Genomic DNA, 14,726 nt, shown 5'->3' with positions numbered 1-14,726 from the left:
CAAATATAAACCTAATCCGAGTAACGTTAACCTATTTTGCTCATCAGATCTGTTGTGGATAAATGCTAAATTATAATTAATCTTGACAAAGGAGAGTGATGGAGATGTATGGTGTTGTATTTCGAAACTACCGTCAAAGAAAACAGTCAGGAATAATATCAACCTCTGCATGAACAGATGACAGTTGAGCAGTGATTTGACACGATTCATCAGTCTGCATTTGTTTGTTGAAACATGCGCATCAAATTTCACAATAAACACGATAAATTAACAAAATATGTAACTAAACATACCTTATGCCTCTTTAGAAGTGGAGATGAACAAATGTATAATCTGTAAATCTTGCATTTTGTGTCCTGAGATGAGTTTTAAACATGTCTCGTGCTGTCGTTACCCAGTAACGTACAGTAAACAATTTTGCGCTCACATTTTCAAAATAAAAGTCCTACATATACATTAAATGAAATATATGCTTAAAAATAACTAAGGGAGGGAAATTATCACTGTTGTCTCACTAGAAAACGTTGTTGCTTATCAAACGCAGTATGAGGCCTGGATATTAATGATCTCAGAGCTTTTCTTATGAACCTAGAGCTTAATGACGTCAGCTGCTCGATGGATGAACGATCCAAATTAGGCATACATGCAAATTTGCAGAGGGAATGGCCCGTGAGTTTCGTCATTGTTTGTTTTGTCTTCTGTTGTCCACCGGGGTTTTACACTCGTGGACATGAGAACGAGGAAACAGTGTCTGAGGCTCACAGAATGCCCATTTCCATATACTGATCATTGATTATTCTACTATGCCTTGTTACACCCAAATGTTCATTCTAGGGCACCTTTACATTTAAATGAGATTGTGCTGCCTGTGTGTCAGCATAGTGGCAGATTCAAAAACAAGACTAGTGTCCTATGCTAATGAGGGAGAGATGGTCACTAATGGGTGGGGCTTACCCCTCTGATGACACGTACAAAGGGAGAATGTTAATCGAAGTGTTTCTGCAGACTGTTTTCATTGAATGTGATTATAAAAAATGAAATTGATAAATATTTACCATAAGAAGCTGGTTATATTCCTAGATTGTTGCCACACAACTGTGTTTAAAATAATTTTTGCATAATAGGTCCCCTTTATCATGAAAAACGCAGCCTTGGGCTTGTTTTAATAACTCTAAAGTCATTTTAATAACTATAAATACATCCTGAATTAAAAGCCCCTAAATTTAAGCACCTGAATATGGCCTAGATTATAAAACGAAGCCATCTCCATTAAACATCTGTTACCTTTGGATCGGTTTCAACTCAGATGGCTGCTTTCAGATCAGTCCATTTTTATGTCCCGTTTTAGTTAAAGAGTAGATAAATATCTGTTAGACGTGTGGATTAATCTGCATTTCTCCACCGTGTTTATCCTCCATCGAGGCCTGACAGCCGAAGTCAGTGCATTCGGTACTTTATTATTCTGTCTGTTCCTCCTTCTCTCTGGATCTCACCGCCCTCCTCTTTCTCATTAAATTAGCCCGGCTCAGTCTTTGCTGCGCGAGGAGAGATATTTATAGCTCCAGTCTCCTGCTCTGTGATGCTTCATGAGAAAACAAGCACGCGGGATGCCTCATGGTTATATCTCAGAGAAACTGCACCTCAGTATTAATAGATAAAGAGCTGATGAACTCAGCTCGCGCTGGCATTTCTGCATCTTATTCATTAACTATATACAATGCATCGCTGTGCTGAAGTAACACTGCAGTCTGAATGAAATAGTTGTCTTTTTTTTTTTTGAGTAAATATGCTTTGTGAGGGTGTAATACACTCTTTTTTGGCTGTCCTGCATGCAGTATTCAATGCACAGCTGTCGATACTAGTGCATGCCAGTAAAGCATTTAAATAAATAGATGCAAAAGCAGTAAGGGCGTATCTGAATCCACTTATTATTTTATTTTAAGGACGGAAAAATACGCTCTGCGCCCTGGTGCATGGTCTAACGGGGTTGCGCTTATTCTCTTAATGAGTTACGCCCCATTCACACGGGGTGTCAGCTTCAACGCTTCCTATTCACTTTGAATGGGTGACGTCAGGCGTTGCCGAACTGCATTGTGGATCCGTTGGCGCAGCTTCACTGGCGTTGCTCGCTCCAGAAGTTGGGACTTGCTCAGCTTTTCAAGCGCTGACGAAAGCGTCAGCCAATCAGATCGCTGTATGCAAATACACCAGCTCAGACAGTAGCCGATTGCTAGGCACACACAGAATCTGCGCGCACAGAATTCGGCATATTTTCCACAGATTTCTGCAGATTTTTAGCCCATCATTAATTCTGTTTATTTAATTGAGTAAATGTGTAAATCTGAATTTATTCAGTTTTTATTCAGTAATTTATTACTTTTTATTTCATATATTAAGGTTTTAGTTATTACACTCCACTCAATACTCCCAAAATAATTCAGCAGAAATCCGCTGATTTTTATCAAAATTCTCAACAGAAATAGCAAAAAACGTCTGCAGATTCCGTCTGGCCCTGCCGATTGCTGACTAATTTCATTGGCGGACGCTGCCATGACGATTGCGTCAGCCCCAACTTCAGAAACACCTTCGGTCAAGCGTTAACGCTGAAGCCCTGTTTGAATAGGGTGTTATGGGTGTGTTTTGAGCATAATGTGCATTAAACTAATCTCAGTCTCATCTCACATTCCCCTTAAAAGTGAGTTGCATCGTTCCATGGCGCATTTGGTATTTACATGGCGGACTCTGTAAGTGGAAAAACTGAACGCTTCACTTGTGAGAAAACAGTTAAATAGACCATCTGCAGCACGAGGATAAAGAACAAGCCTCCTCCATTCGGCCTCTTTACTTTCTCTTTACTTTTACTCTTTACTTTCGTGGAGTAAGGTGTTGTACGCTATGGAAGCATATAGTGGCAAAATTCATTTTGAAATGTAATATGCAAAATGGCAATGCAATATGTTAAATGGCAATGCATTTCTTTATTTCAATTCGCATTTTCCAAGACATATGTGCAATGGTTGGTGCAAACTGAAAATGAAAATGTAATTATATCATTTGCATTTCTCATTTGATAACACAGTTTAATATGTTTATTGTATTCACATTGTAATGCTTTATAAGTTGCAAAATATACTAAAATTGTATTACACAAAATTAATTTGATGTGCGTAACGTAGAAGCAGGAGTTGAAGCAAAATGATACTTTAAATGTTATTTTCAGCATAACAGCATGGGATGTTTGTAGCAAAATTCATTTTGAAATGTATTATGCACAGCAATAATGCAGTGTGTTAAATGGCAGTGTATTTCTGTATTTCAGTTAGCACTTTCCAAGACCATGTGTAAAATGTTTGCTGCAAAATGAAAACAAAAAAAGAATTCATTTTCAATTACATTACGGCCAATGAAAGCCAATGTAAAATTGAAAATGCATTCTGGGCTGGCCACACCCAAATACGGCGGCCAATACTGTGCGTGCATTGCGTACAATGTGGATACAATGTATTTATTAAAACTGTGTTATCAAATGAGAAATGCAAATGATATAATTTGATTTTCATTTTGCACCTACCATTGCACATATGTCTTGGAAAATGTAAATTGAAATAAAGAAATACATTTCCATTTAAAGGGCACTTATGTTACCCCTTTTTCCAGATTTAATATAAGTCTTGTGTGTTTCCAGAATGTGTCTGTTAAGTTTCAGCTCAAAACACCCATCAGATTATTTATTATACCTTTCAGAAGTCTCTGTTTTATAGCTCTAACCATCAGGTAGCGGTTCTGTTGTACTGCGCCTTTAAGGCTAGTCCCTCACACCTATCATTTCCACGTGCCTGTCAGTATGCCTTAATCCCCTCCCTCTGCTGCTTCAGACCACAGAAAGACATGAAGGAAGCAGATCTCACATAACATTTGTGAGAAATACTACAGTAAGAACTTTACCTATGTGTATTGGATGCATTTGTTGTGGAGTTGCAACGATAAGTCACACACAATGTCGTTACAAAGTTCTCGCACGCACACAGATACACAAACACTGAAAACTGCTCCAATTGGTCAGTTTTTATGTTGTTCAATTAAAAAACAGGGCTTTATATTAGCCCAATATGACGCTCTAAACACTATACCTACACATATGTCTGTCCAAACAGCTTGAAAAGTGTCCTTTAACATATCACATTGCCATTTTGCATATAACATTTCAAAATGAATTGTGCTACTCATATGCTTCCATCGGTACGCACCTCATCGAAGACATCGATTAGCCTATACATATTTAATTTCATTTGTTAAGCGCAAACATTTTTTCAAAACTAATATTAACTTCAGTTCTAATTTCCAACAATTGAATAAATGAACAATAATAACGAAGTGTGGTCAAAAAACTGAGTTCTATCCAAACACACACTATGGTGACGTATACGTCTCCATATTCAAATAAGTGGACGAATCTAAACTCGTTTTTATTAAAACAAATATAAATATGCATATAATAAATAATACTGTTAAAAATATTATCATTATACAAATGCAAATTGTCATGAATAAACTGAAAAAACCAATGTCTTGTGCCTTATTGTGCCCGGTGTATGAATGGGCCGTATATCTTCATAGTTATCATCCTTGATCAAGAGTAGTGAGTATTACTCTTTGAAAATGATTCCTCCATATACCCTGCAAATTAAAAATGTAGCTTACATCAGTGTCATTTTCTGTTAAGGGTGTTTTTGAGTGCAAGTTAAATAATTTGCCATTCATGGACTATAAATTTAAAATGTGAGGTTAATTCAACGTGAGAACACATTACATTAATATATGCATCTATAATAAGCCAACAGAAAGCAGGTTACATGCAAAATCTGTGTAATCTTAGGCTGTGTGTCCACCGAGTGAGTGAAAAACCTATGCTCAGCGCCAGGTTATGTAGCGATGATTTTAAAAACGCGCTTCTTTTATTGAAAACAATAGTAAAACACTCAGCTGGTGTTTCTGCAGGAAAAACACATTGCTGGACAGGTCAAAAATCTAGCTGTGACGATACATTAACTTGTATGTAATGCACTTTAACCGTGACTAACAAGATACAAGTGTCCAGCAGGTGGCGCCACAAATCAAGCTCATGCAGCACTACATGCAATTTGTTTATATGTTTGAAAACGTAACATTCTGTAGCGCATTTAGTGATTGTTTAAGACCATTTGGTGATTTTCTTTGGCTGTTTGCTACATTTATAAAGTGTTCGTGTCCTGAAGTCGGTGTGTCAGATGCAATTTTTTCTATTCATAATTTGATTGGACGAGAATCACGGGATTGATTGTTCTACTTAGCCAATCACCGAAAACAAGAGAAAATGGAGTATTGACTGTAGGTTGATTGAGAAATAGTACAGTATAGTAAAGATTTAATAACTATTTATAATTTAAACTGCATGGAGTTTAGCTAACGGTTCACAGCAGGACTGGGATCAAATTGCTCTACTAAAGGCCTCTTTAAACTGATCTGAATCAAGTCTTCAGATGTGGACATGCCTAGGCAGCATCTTGTTGACTTTTTGATCCAGTTTCGAGCTGAAAAAAAAATTCAACACAGGCCAACAGAAATAGGGAGTTATTGTTAAGTTAATAAAACCGTTTCAAAACAATGTAAAGACCGCTTGACGTGAAGTAAATAAACCAGTAGACATGTGCTGTTGTTGATCGGGTCAGCGTGTGCTACAGTCACAATAGATTTCCAACGTAATACACCATAACTTTGTGTGAAGAGCATGTTGTTTTACTGTGACCGAGTGAAATAAGTCATCAATCAAGCTTATTAAAAAAACGAAATCGCACATGTACGATTAAATAAATTTTCCAGTTCGGACACATCTATTTTTAGTTGTAAATGCGAGCGAAATGGTAGCACTGTCGATCCCTGTCTGGGCTGATTTTGAGGCTTAATTTGGCCACAGATTTCTCTCTGTTTCCACAAAGTGAATGCTTTTTGGTGACAAATCTCATTTTGACACATATTTTGGGAAAATTCGTTAAAATTTTTGTTTAAATCTGGGTAAATGTACTACCCTTTCATTATGTTAGTGGCTGTTTTTGCCCAATTGACTTTTTTTGAGTGCAAAACCTTGACAGCATATAATCATGCATTATTAATTGTTGCTGGTTCTCCCTGTTGGGAAGATCCCAATTCTATTTTGTACCCCTACCCCTTCCCCTTGGCCCTGAAAACCGAGTGTGAAGGGGAATGGCTTCAAAATTTACCCCCCAAAAATGGGACAGCACTACAGCACCTGCACACGTCATCATATGTCATCGCGATCTCTTGCTTCATATAAGTTCAGATGATGGCGACTGCTGTAGTTTTTCCAGTTGTGTTATTTTTTGGTATTTAACTTCAGGAAATCACTGAAGGCATGTATTATGTTATCATTGCAATGTAATGTGGCAATAAGATCATAACTGTACTGTGCATTTACACAGTGGCCATATTCATGTAAACACACCAAAAACAACATTAACATTGTAGCAGACACTGTAAAAAGCCCATTCCCAGCCACTAGACTTATCTGACAGGGTATTTGAGTGTCATCGAGTGTCAGAATGTTGTGGGACTGCTGTACAGGAGTTATGATTATGGATTATAGATAGCCAAATTTAGCGTTTTTATTTTAGTGGGTTTTTTTTAAAAGCATGACGGTAAAACACAAACGCGGTTATGAATATATTAAAACATGTGCTTGTTTGTTGTAAAAATTCGTAATAATGACAAAAAAATACAAATATGTATACCTCCTAACTTGATTCGGGTGCAGCTATCCTGCCATTGTAGCTGGTGTATTCTGAGAAATTTTCTTACCCTTTGGTTTCGAGTGTGGTTCTGAAAAATCTACGTTCAAAGTGCTATATCACTTTCCCTTAGCCCTTCACCTTTAAGCTAAAGAGAATTGGGACACCCCTATCCCTTCGCAGGAACGTGTAAAACGATAGCTAGGGGTAAGGGGAAGGACTAAGAGGTAGAATTGGGAATCATGCACACACACACACACACACACACACACTATAATTTACTCAATAGAACTCCATTTAAATGTCGGAAGCTTTTTTGCACAGGCCTATCTAAACGGTAATGCTGTTAACTGATGATCAACAGTAAAAATGAAAAGTTCCTAATAAGGAAAATCACCAACAATCAAGAATGCATGATTATATGTTGTTGTGGCTTTGCAATAAAAAAATGTGATCTTAATGAAAGTCAATGGGGCAAAAAAAGCCACCAACATAACCAAAGGGTAGTCAATTTAAACAATACACAAGAGTTAAAACTACTTTGCAAAGTATTCCTGAGAAAAACTATTCAGTTATGGAGTATTCGTTACTTTACACCACTCTTGTTTTGACTCTAGGGGACAAATATTGGATCTTCAAGGAGGTTACGGCGGAGCCTGGTTACCCGCACAGCCTGGTGGAGTTGGGCAGCTATTTGCCTAGCGATGGCATCGACACAGCCTTACGCTGGGAATCCGTGGGCAAAACTTACTTCTTCAAGGGTGACCAGTACTGGCGATACAATGAGGAGAAGCGCACCACTGACCCGGGCTATCCCAAACCCATTGGCATCTGGAAGGGCATCCCTGACGCTCCACAAGGAGCCTTTGTCAGTCGAGAAGGATGTAAGTCATGGAGATTCCAATATATATATGTGGCAACCAGACATGTATTCGGTAGGCATTTCCTTCTCTATGGTTTGAGAAGTTGTCTCCTATTGTATTCCACGGAGCATGGAAACTTATTACTAGACTTTAAACGCCATTATTGAATACTTGATTCTGATTTGGTCAGTCAGGACATTCTAAGGTAGTGTTTCTCAACCTAGTTCCTGCAGGACCACCAGCACTGCATGTTTTGATGACTCCTTTGTCTGTCACACCCATTACAGGTCTTTCAGTCTCTGCTAATGAGCTGATGATCTTAATCAGCTGTGTTTTGTTAAGGAGACATGAAAAAATGTGCAGAGCTGGTGGTCCTCCAGGAATGTGGTTGAGAAACACTGTTCTAAGGTATGTTATTCCCAGATAACAACCACTGAAACTAATAACACCAGGTACTTTTAATCATACGTTCACATCCATATTTATATGCTTGTCTGTCAGTTCGTTGTTTTTGAGTGTTTGGCGCCATCTTGTAACTGAAAAATACATAGCGTATGCTTCTTTCAGCCTTCTTTCAGCCGTTTTCATTTCTGCTTTGCATTTTATCATAGAAGTAATCCAATATAGAACGACTCAGAACAAGGTTTTGTGTACATCCAGGAGGTTGTTGTTGCAAAATAAACCTTTCAGCAGCACCTAAAAATAGTCCCCATTTAATAAAATTAGGTAACAATGCTGTGTATATCATTGCACCTGCTGCAGCCATGGTACGGCAGCAAATTTCTTTGATTATTACGCCAGATTGAGATTATAGTTCCTAGTCATATCAACCTAAAAAACAGAATCCATTCATTTTTCATCCTTCTTAGTACACAATCTAACTATAGAAGAGTCAAGCTTTAAATCGGAAAATGATCAAAACTATTGAATTTTTTTTAGATGCTAATGGTCTAATCCAATTCAATGATTGATGCTAAGCTAAGCTAAAATGCTTCCGTCAGACCTGGAGATTGTCTGAATGGACTTAAAAATGGTAAAACTCAACAGTTTAAAACTGTTTAACACTAGGAGACTTGCAAAATGAAAATGGAGAGAATAAATTAAGTGTTTTTTTAACATGCAGCACGTTTGAGCTCCTACCAAAAAAAAAACAAAAAAAACAAAAGGCTTTAAATGAGATTTGTAAGAAACTAGTCCTATACACAGGAGCTGTTTAAGGACAAACCCTGATAAATGTCTTTGAGGTGTGGTAACTGTAGTATAAGTGGAATAATTGACTCGGGTCCATTGCATTATTACAAAGTATTGTAACAGCATCACCAGTTGTGCATTATTTTCTCATAATTCAATGGCATGTCATCAGTTATTCCTACATTCAGTGTTTGTATAGAGCATTGCTGTGTTTTGCTACTGTTTTGACAGCGTTTCTTTTGCTGCAGCATGCTTACAGTATGTGTTTCTTTGAGTAGGCAGTAGTAATAAACGCATGAAAGTCTTTGTAGCCTTGTAGAGTAATTGATTAGTGTTTGTTTGGCGCTGCCTCTGCAATATTATAGTGTTGACAGTGAGTGTTTTGGCTCTGACTCTTCCTCTTTGGTGATCTGATAGCAGCTTTGGATTGGCACAGTGTCTGGAGGAAAAGACAGACACAACTTTTGGGTATTAAAATTCAGTCACAATCGATGCAAGATTACAAATGTAGTGAAATGGCAGCTGAGTGATTCCAGATACTGATGGAATGTTTACTGTAGAGAGACAGCTTTTCTGACAATGTCACTGCTGTATTATATGCAACACATACAACAACTGGGCAAGTTGGCATTTCTGTGTGGAGTTTGCATGTTCTCCCCGTGTTAGCGTAAGTTTCCTCCAGGTGCTCCGATTGCCCCCACAGTACAAAGACATGCGCTATAGGTGATTAATAATATAAATTGGCTGTAGTGTGTGAGATTAAGAGAGTGTTTGGGTGTTTCCCAGTAATGGGTTGCAGCTAGAAAGGCATCCGCTGTGTAAAACATATGCTAGATAAGTTGGCGCTTCATTCGCTGTGGCGACCTCTATAATAGAGTAAACCAAAGGAAAATGAATGAATGAATAGGGTTTTGGTGGAATTCACTATGTATTGATCTCACATGAAAACTTGATTTAATATTTTTGAAAGAAATCTATTATGCTCTCCATTGCTGTGTTGATTTGTTTAACAATTTAAAATAACCATTTTCTATGTAAATACATTTTAATATGTAATTTATTCCTGTGATTTAACACAGAATTTTTTATCGTCGTTATTCCAGTCTTCTGTCTTCAAAAATCAGTCTAATATGCTGATTTGCTGCTCTGTTACTGCTGGTGCTCAGACATCACACACAAATACTGATAATTAATGATTTATAAAATTACTTTTGGTTTCAGTAATTACATTTTACATTTTTGAAAGTTTAATGTTTTTGTTTTATTTTACAGTTGTTGACATTATATTCAACACTGCAGAAATGTCACATACAGTTAGGTTCGTAAATATTTGGACATTGAAACAATTCTGACATTTTTGGCTCTGTACACCAACACAATGGATTTGGAATGAAACGATCAAGATGTGCTTTAACTGCAGACTGTCAGCTTTAATTTGTGGGTGTTTAAATCCAAATCAGGTGAACAGTGTAGGAATTACAACAGTTTATGTGCCTCCCACTTGTTAAGGGTCCAAATGTAATTGGACAATTGTCTTCTCAGGTGTTCCATGGCCAGGTGTGTTTTATTCCCTCATTATCCCAAATACAATGAGCAGATAAAAGGTCCAGAGTTCATTTCAAGTGTGCTATTTGCATTTGGAATCTGATACTGTCAACTCTCAAGATGTGATACAAAGAGCGGCCACTATTAGTCAAGCAAGCCATGATTAGACTAAAAACACAAAACAAACTAATCAGAGAGATAGCAAAAACATCAGGTGTTGCCAAAACAACTGTTTGGATCATTCTTAAAAAGAAAGAACGCACAGGTGATCTCAGCAACACCATTAGACGCAGGAGACCATGAAAACATCTGTGGTGGACGACCAAAGAATTCTTTCCCTGGTCCAGAAAACACCTATCACAACAGTTGGACAGATCAAGAACACTCGGCAGGAGTTAGGCGTATATGAGTCAAAGTCAACAATCAAGAGAAGACTACAACAGAGTGAATACAGAGGGTTCACCACAAGATGTAAACCATTGGTTAGCCTCAACAGTAAGGCCAGATTAGAGTACTAAAGAAGCCTCCACAGTGCTGGAACAACATCCTCCGGACAGATGAGACCAAGATCAACTTGTACCAGAATGATGGGAAGAGAACAGCATGGAGAAGGAAAGGAACTGCTTATGATCCTAAGCAGTGAAGAATGGTGGTAGTAATGGCAAGGCATGGGCATGTATGGCTGCCAATGAAACTTGTATTTATTGTTCTCCTTTATTTATTGATGATGTGACTGCTGACAAAACAGCAGGATGAATTCTGAAGTGTTTCAGGCAATTTTTCTGCTAATATTAAGCCAAATTTTACAGAACTCATTAGATGGCACTATACAGTGCAGATGGAGAATGACCCAAAGCATACTACAAAAGCAACCAACGATTTTTTAAAGGGAAAGAATTGGAATGTTATGACATGGCCAAGTCAATCACCTGACCTGAATCCCATTGAGCATGCATTTCACTTGCTAAAGACAAAACTGAAGGGAAATGCCACAAAAACAAGCAAATACTGAAGACAGTTTCTGTAGACGCCTGGCAGAGCACCACAAGGAATAAGTGAAGTTTATTTTTAAACAAATTTCGAGAGGATCACGTGCTTATGATTGTTCACAGCTGTTCCAGCTTTAGTTAATGACTAATTATCCTATCAGATGATCCTTAACCCACTATAAATAACCAGACTTTTCTCATTTCAATATCTTTGTCTTGACAAAAACCCCCACCCAACCCTACTTTCCCCTCCTTTCAAACTGGCGACACGGTGGCCAGTGATTAGCGCTGTTGCCTCACAGCAAGAACGCCCCTGGTTTAATTCTCTTCCAAACCAGGCGACATTTCTGTGCAGAGTTTTTGCTCGTTCTCGCCATTATCGCGTGGGTTTTCCTCGGGTCGTCCGGTTTCCTCCCACAGTTCAAAAACAAGCACTCTAAACAATTAATCCAAAATATTTTAGCCAAACTCTGAGTACACCTTCTCAGCATCCATATCCGACACTTAGCTACAATAAGCAGGAGGGGGAGTCATCGAGATCTACCTGAGCTCAAACTCCCCTCTCGCCTTGCAACGGGAGGGAGCCCAGGGCTCGAGGATCTTATAAGCTCAGGGCTCTCTCCCGGGACAGCACGCCAAACAAGCTTTATTATCAATCATCAGCTAAGTGTGAACTCTTGAAAACTCAGACTGTAAAGCATGTGTATGCATGTACCATAATGTATACGTTTTTTCTTTCCCAATCTTCAGAAACATAACGGATTTCTTTTTGTAATATAAATTATACTAGCTACCTTTCTTTACATGTCTGTGAACATGTAACTTATCACACAGATTTTAGTGTAGGAGTTCTGGAATCTTTTATAATTTCCCAAACTCGTCTCAGACAGCCAAATCATGGCTGACATCGCTCTGTGAGAGAGGGAAACACACCCCTGGTTGACTGGTAAATACTCAAATGTCATACACAAATCAAGTATATCAGCTGTAACTGCATAGAATTGCTCATTTCTCTTCATTTCTCTGTAGAGTACTATCCTATAGTCGTGTCATAACCTCAACATGGAGCCTGAGGCCAGGACACAAGATGGAGAAGCCAAGAGGGTTATACAGACTATTTGTTCATCATTTTTCTGTCACTCACATTTTACAAGTGGGATTTGGCATGTTGTGCTTGACAAGATCGCAAGTAAGAATGGAGAAAGTGCGAGAGGAAGGATGAGCGCTTCATCAATCACACTCTCAGGGGCTGCTAAAGCCTCTTCTTCACTGTATTTGTCTTTAGTGCTTATATCTGGATCCGGTTTGTGAGTCTCTCGCATGTGTTTGTTTATGAAGCATTGGCAATCAAACTGACAGCTCTCAGAGGGATTGTGTAACACTGGAACAACTTTCCCAAATACTGTGTCATTGAGTGTTCACAAGGACAGCTATTTATGTGATCATGAATATGAATCGAGCTTTCTGAAAAGGACACGCATTTCTGCCTGCTCGTAAATATCTGCTTGTTTTGAACAGCTCTCTACAATTGGTATGTTCATGTTTACAACTGTTGAAGTTTACAGCTTTAGCTCATTGACTCATTGCAATCGATAAATTAGTCAGTCAGTTACAACGTATTATTTTATATACTATTATATTTACAGACATTTCTTTATTTCAGACTCCATATTTCAAGTCCATTTTCTAAAAGTGTAACAAAATACCAAATCATACAGACATTTTTTCCAATGCCTCCAATACCAGGAGCGGTACAAAGCATGTGTGTATATATATATGATACAATTATTTTATCTCAATGATAAAATTATTTACTTAAAATATGCAGTGCTTTATGGTAGTGAGCAATACTTCAACTCTCAGATTGGTGGAATCTTCTGTGTAGCTTAGCATTATGGGTAATGTAGTTTTCAGCACAAACTCAATTCGTTTATTAATCTAATTTCTTTTTCAGCTTAGTCACTTTATTAATCTGGGGACGCCACTGCGGAATAAACCGCCAACTTATCTAGCACATGTTTTATGCAGCGGATACCTTTGCAGCTGCAACCCATCACTGGGAAACGTCCATACACACTCATTTACAAACACACACACTACGAATAATTTAGCTTGCCCAATTCACCTGCAGCACATGTCTTTGGACTTGTGTAGAAATGCTAAGTGATTTAGCCAATGCTTGAGCCAGTTGCTGTGAGGCGATTGCGCTACCCATTGCGCCACTGTGATACCCCTACAAACTAAATATTTAAACAGTTGTTTTGCAAATAGAAAAGCCAACTGTTTCCCAGTACTGGGTTACAGCTGGAAGGGCATTGGCTGCTTAAAACATATGCTGGAATAGCTGGTGGTTCACTCCGTTGTGGCGACCCCTAATAAATAAGGGACTAAGTCGAAGAAAAACAAATGAATGATGAAAAGCCAACTGATGCTTTCGTTTAATGGTCTTAAATGGTTTAAAGTATTGATGCTCATACTTTGTATAACAGCGAACCGGTCAATGCTTGCTGACAAAACATTGCTGTCACTCTGATGCAGGTTTTATTTATGGAGAAATTACAAAGCACTGCAGTGTTGGGTGTTTGGGTGTTCTGTGTTTGTTTGAAGTAATGTGTCCACCAAAATGAGTCGATTCCAAACAAGCTGAAGCTGATTGGTCAGTTCTTGTCACGTGATTCGCGGTGCGCTCCCGGCATTCATTCAACTGTGTGCAAGCCGTGCACCTCCATTAAAAAATCGCGATACACAATATGCGCACGGCCCCTAAAAGGAGCCCTCTGGCCCCCACAGCAAGAAGGTTGCTGGTCACTTGCAATCTCCAGCAGTTGATCTTCTTGCACAGACATGGTGGATTCACCTAAACTGTTGACAAATGGGTTGCGGATCTATTCCTAGACAGTTCGCTGGTTCTTCACTGGGCCTTTTTCCCTTAGCAAAGAAACTTTCCAAAGACGTCAGTTTCCTACTCATTTTGCTGCTTAAGTGACCCAGATTTAACTGAGAGAATACGGTCATGCTTCCAAATAAACCATTTTTCAAAATAAAAGATCGGTCAGATAAATAAAACGGAAATAATTCATGATTTCTTGTGCGGCCCAGTACCCATTGATCCACAGAGCGGTAACGGTCCATGGCCTGGTAGTTGAGGACCACTGGTTTAAATTACTAGTATTGTTATTGTTGGAATATCATGCCAATTCCATGCGTGTTCAGTAAGAAAAGGTCTGGAGAGTGTTTTCTTTAATGCCAAAAATATTAGTAATTTATTAGATACTAATGATTAATTTGATGACAGAGCCCTGGGTTACGTTACCCCCATGCAATACAAGAATTACATTCAAGAGGTTCGCAACTAA

General features: G+C 38.4%; 1 protein-coding gene across 1 annotated transcript in view; it reads left to right on the top strand.

Annotated features, from left to right (window-relative positions):
- The window catches only part of mmp24 (matrix metallopeptidase 24), a 72,650-nt gene that overhangs the window by 48,741 nt on the left and 9,183 nt on the right, over window positions 1-14,726 (top strand). The window contains exon 8 of the mRNA XM_694711.9: window positions 7,400-7,666. Within this exon, the coding sequence (XP_699803.4) occupies window positions 7,400-7,666 (267 nt within the window). The remainder of the gene's footprint in view (window positions 1-7,399; window positions 7,667-14,726) is intronic.

This window comes from Danio rerio, chromosome 6, assembly GCF_049306965.1.
Source record: "Danio rerio strain Tuebingen ecotype United States chromosome 6, GRCz12tu, whole genome shotgun sequence".
In the NCBI taxonomy this organism is placed as follows: domain Eukaryota; kingdom Metazoa; phylum Chordata; class Actinopteri; order Cypriniformes; family Danionidae; genus Danio; species Danio rerio.
Note: the sequence above shows the minus strand (reverse complement) of the source record. Positions and strands in the feature narration are given on the sequence as shown.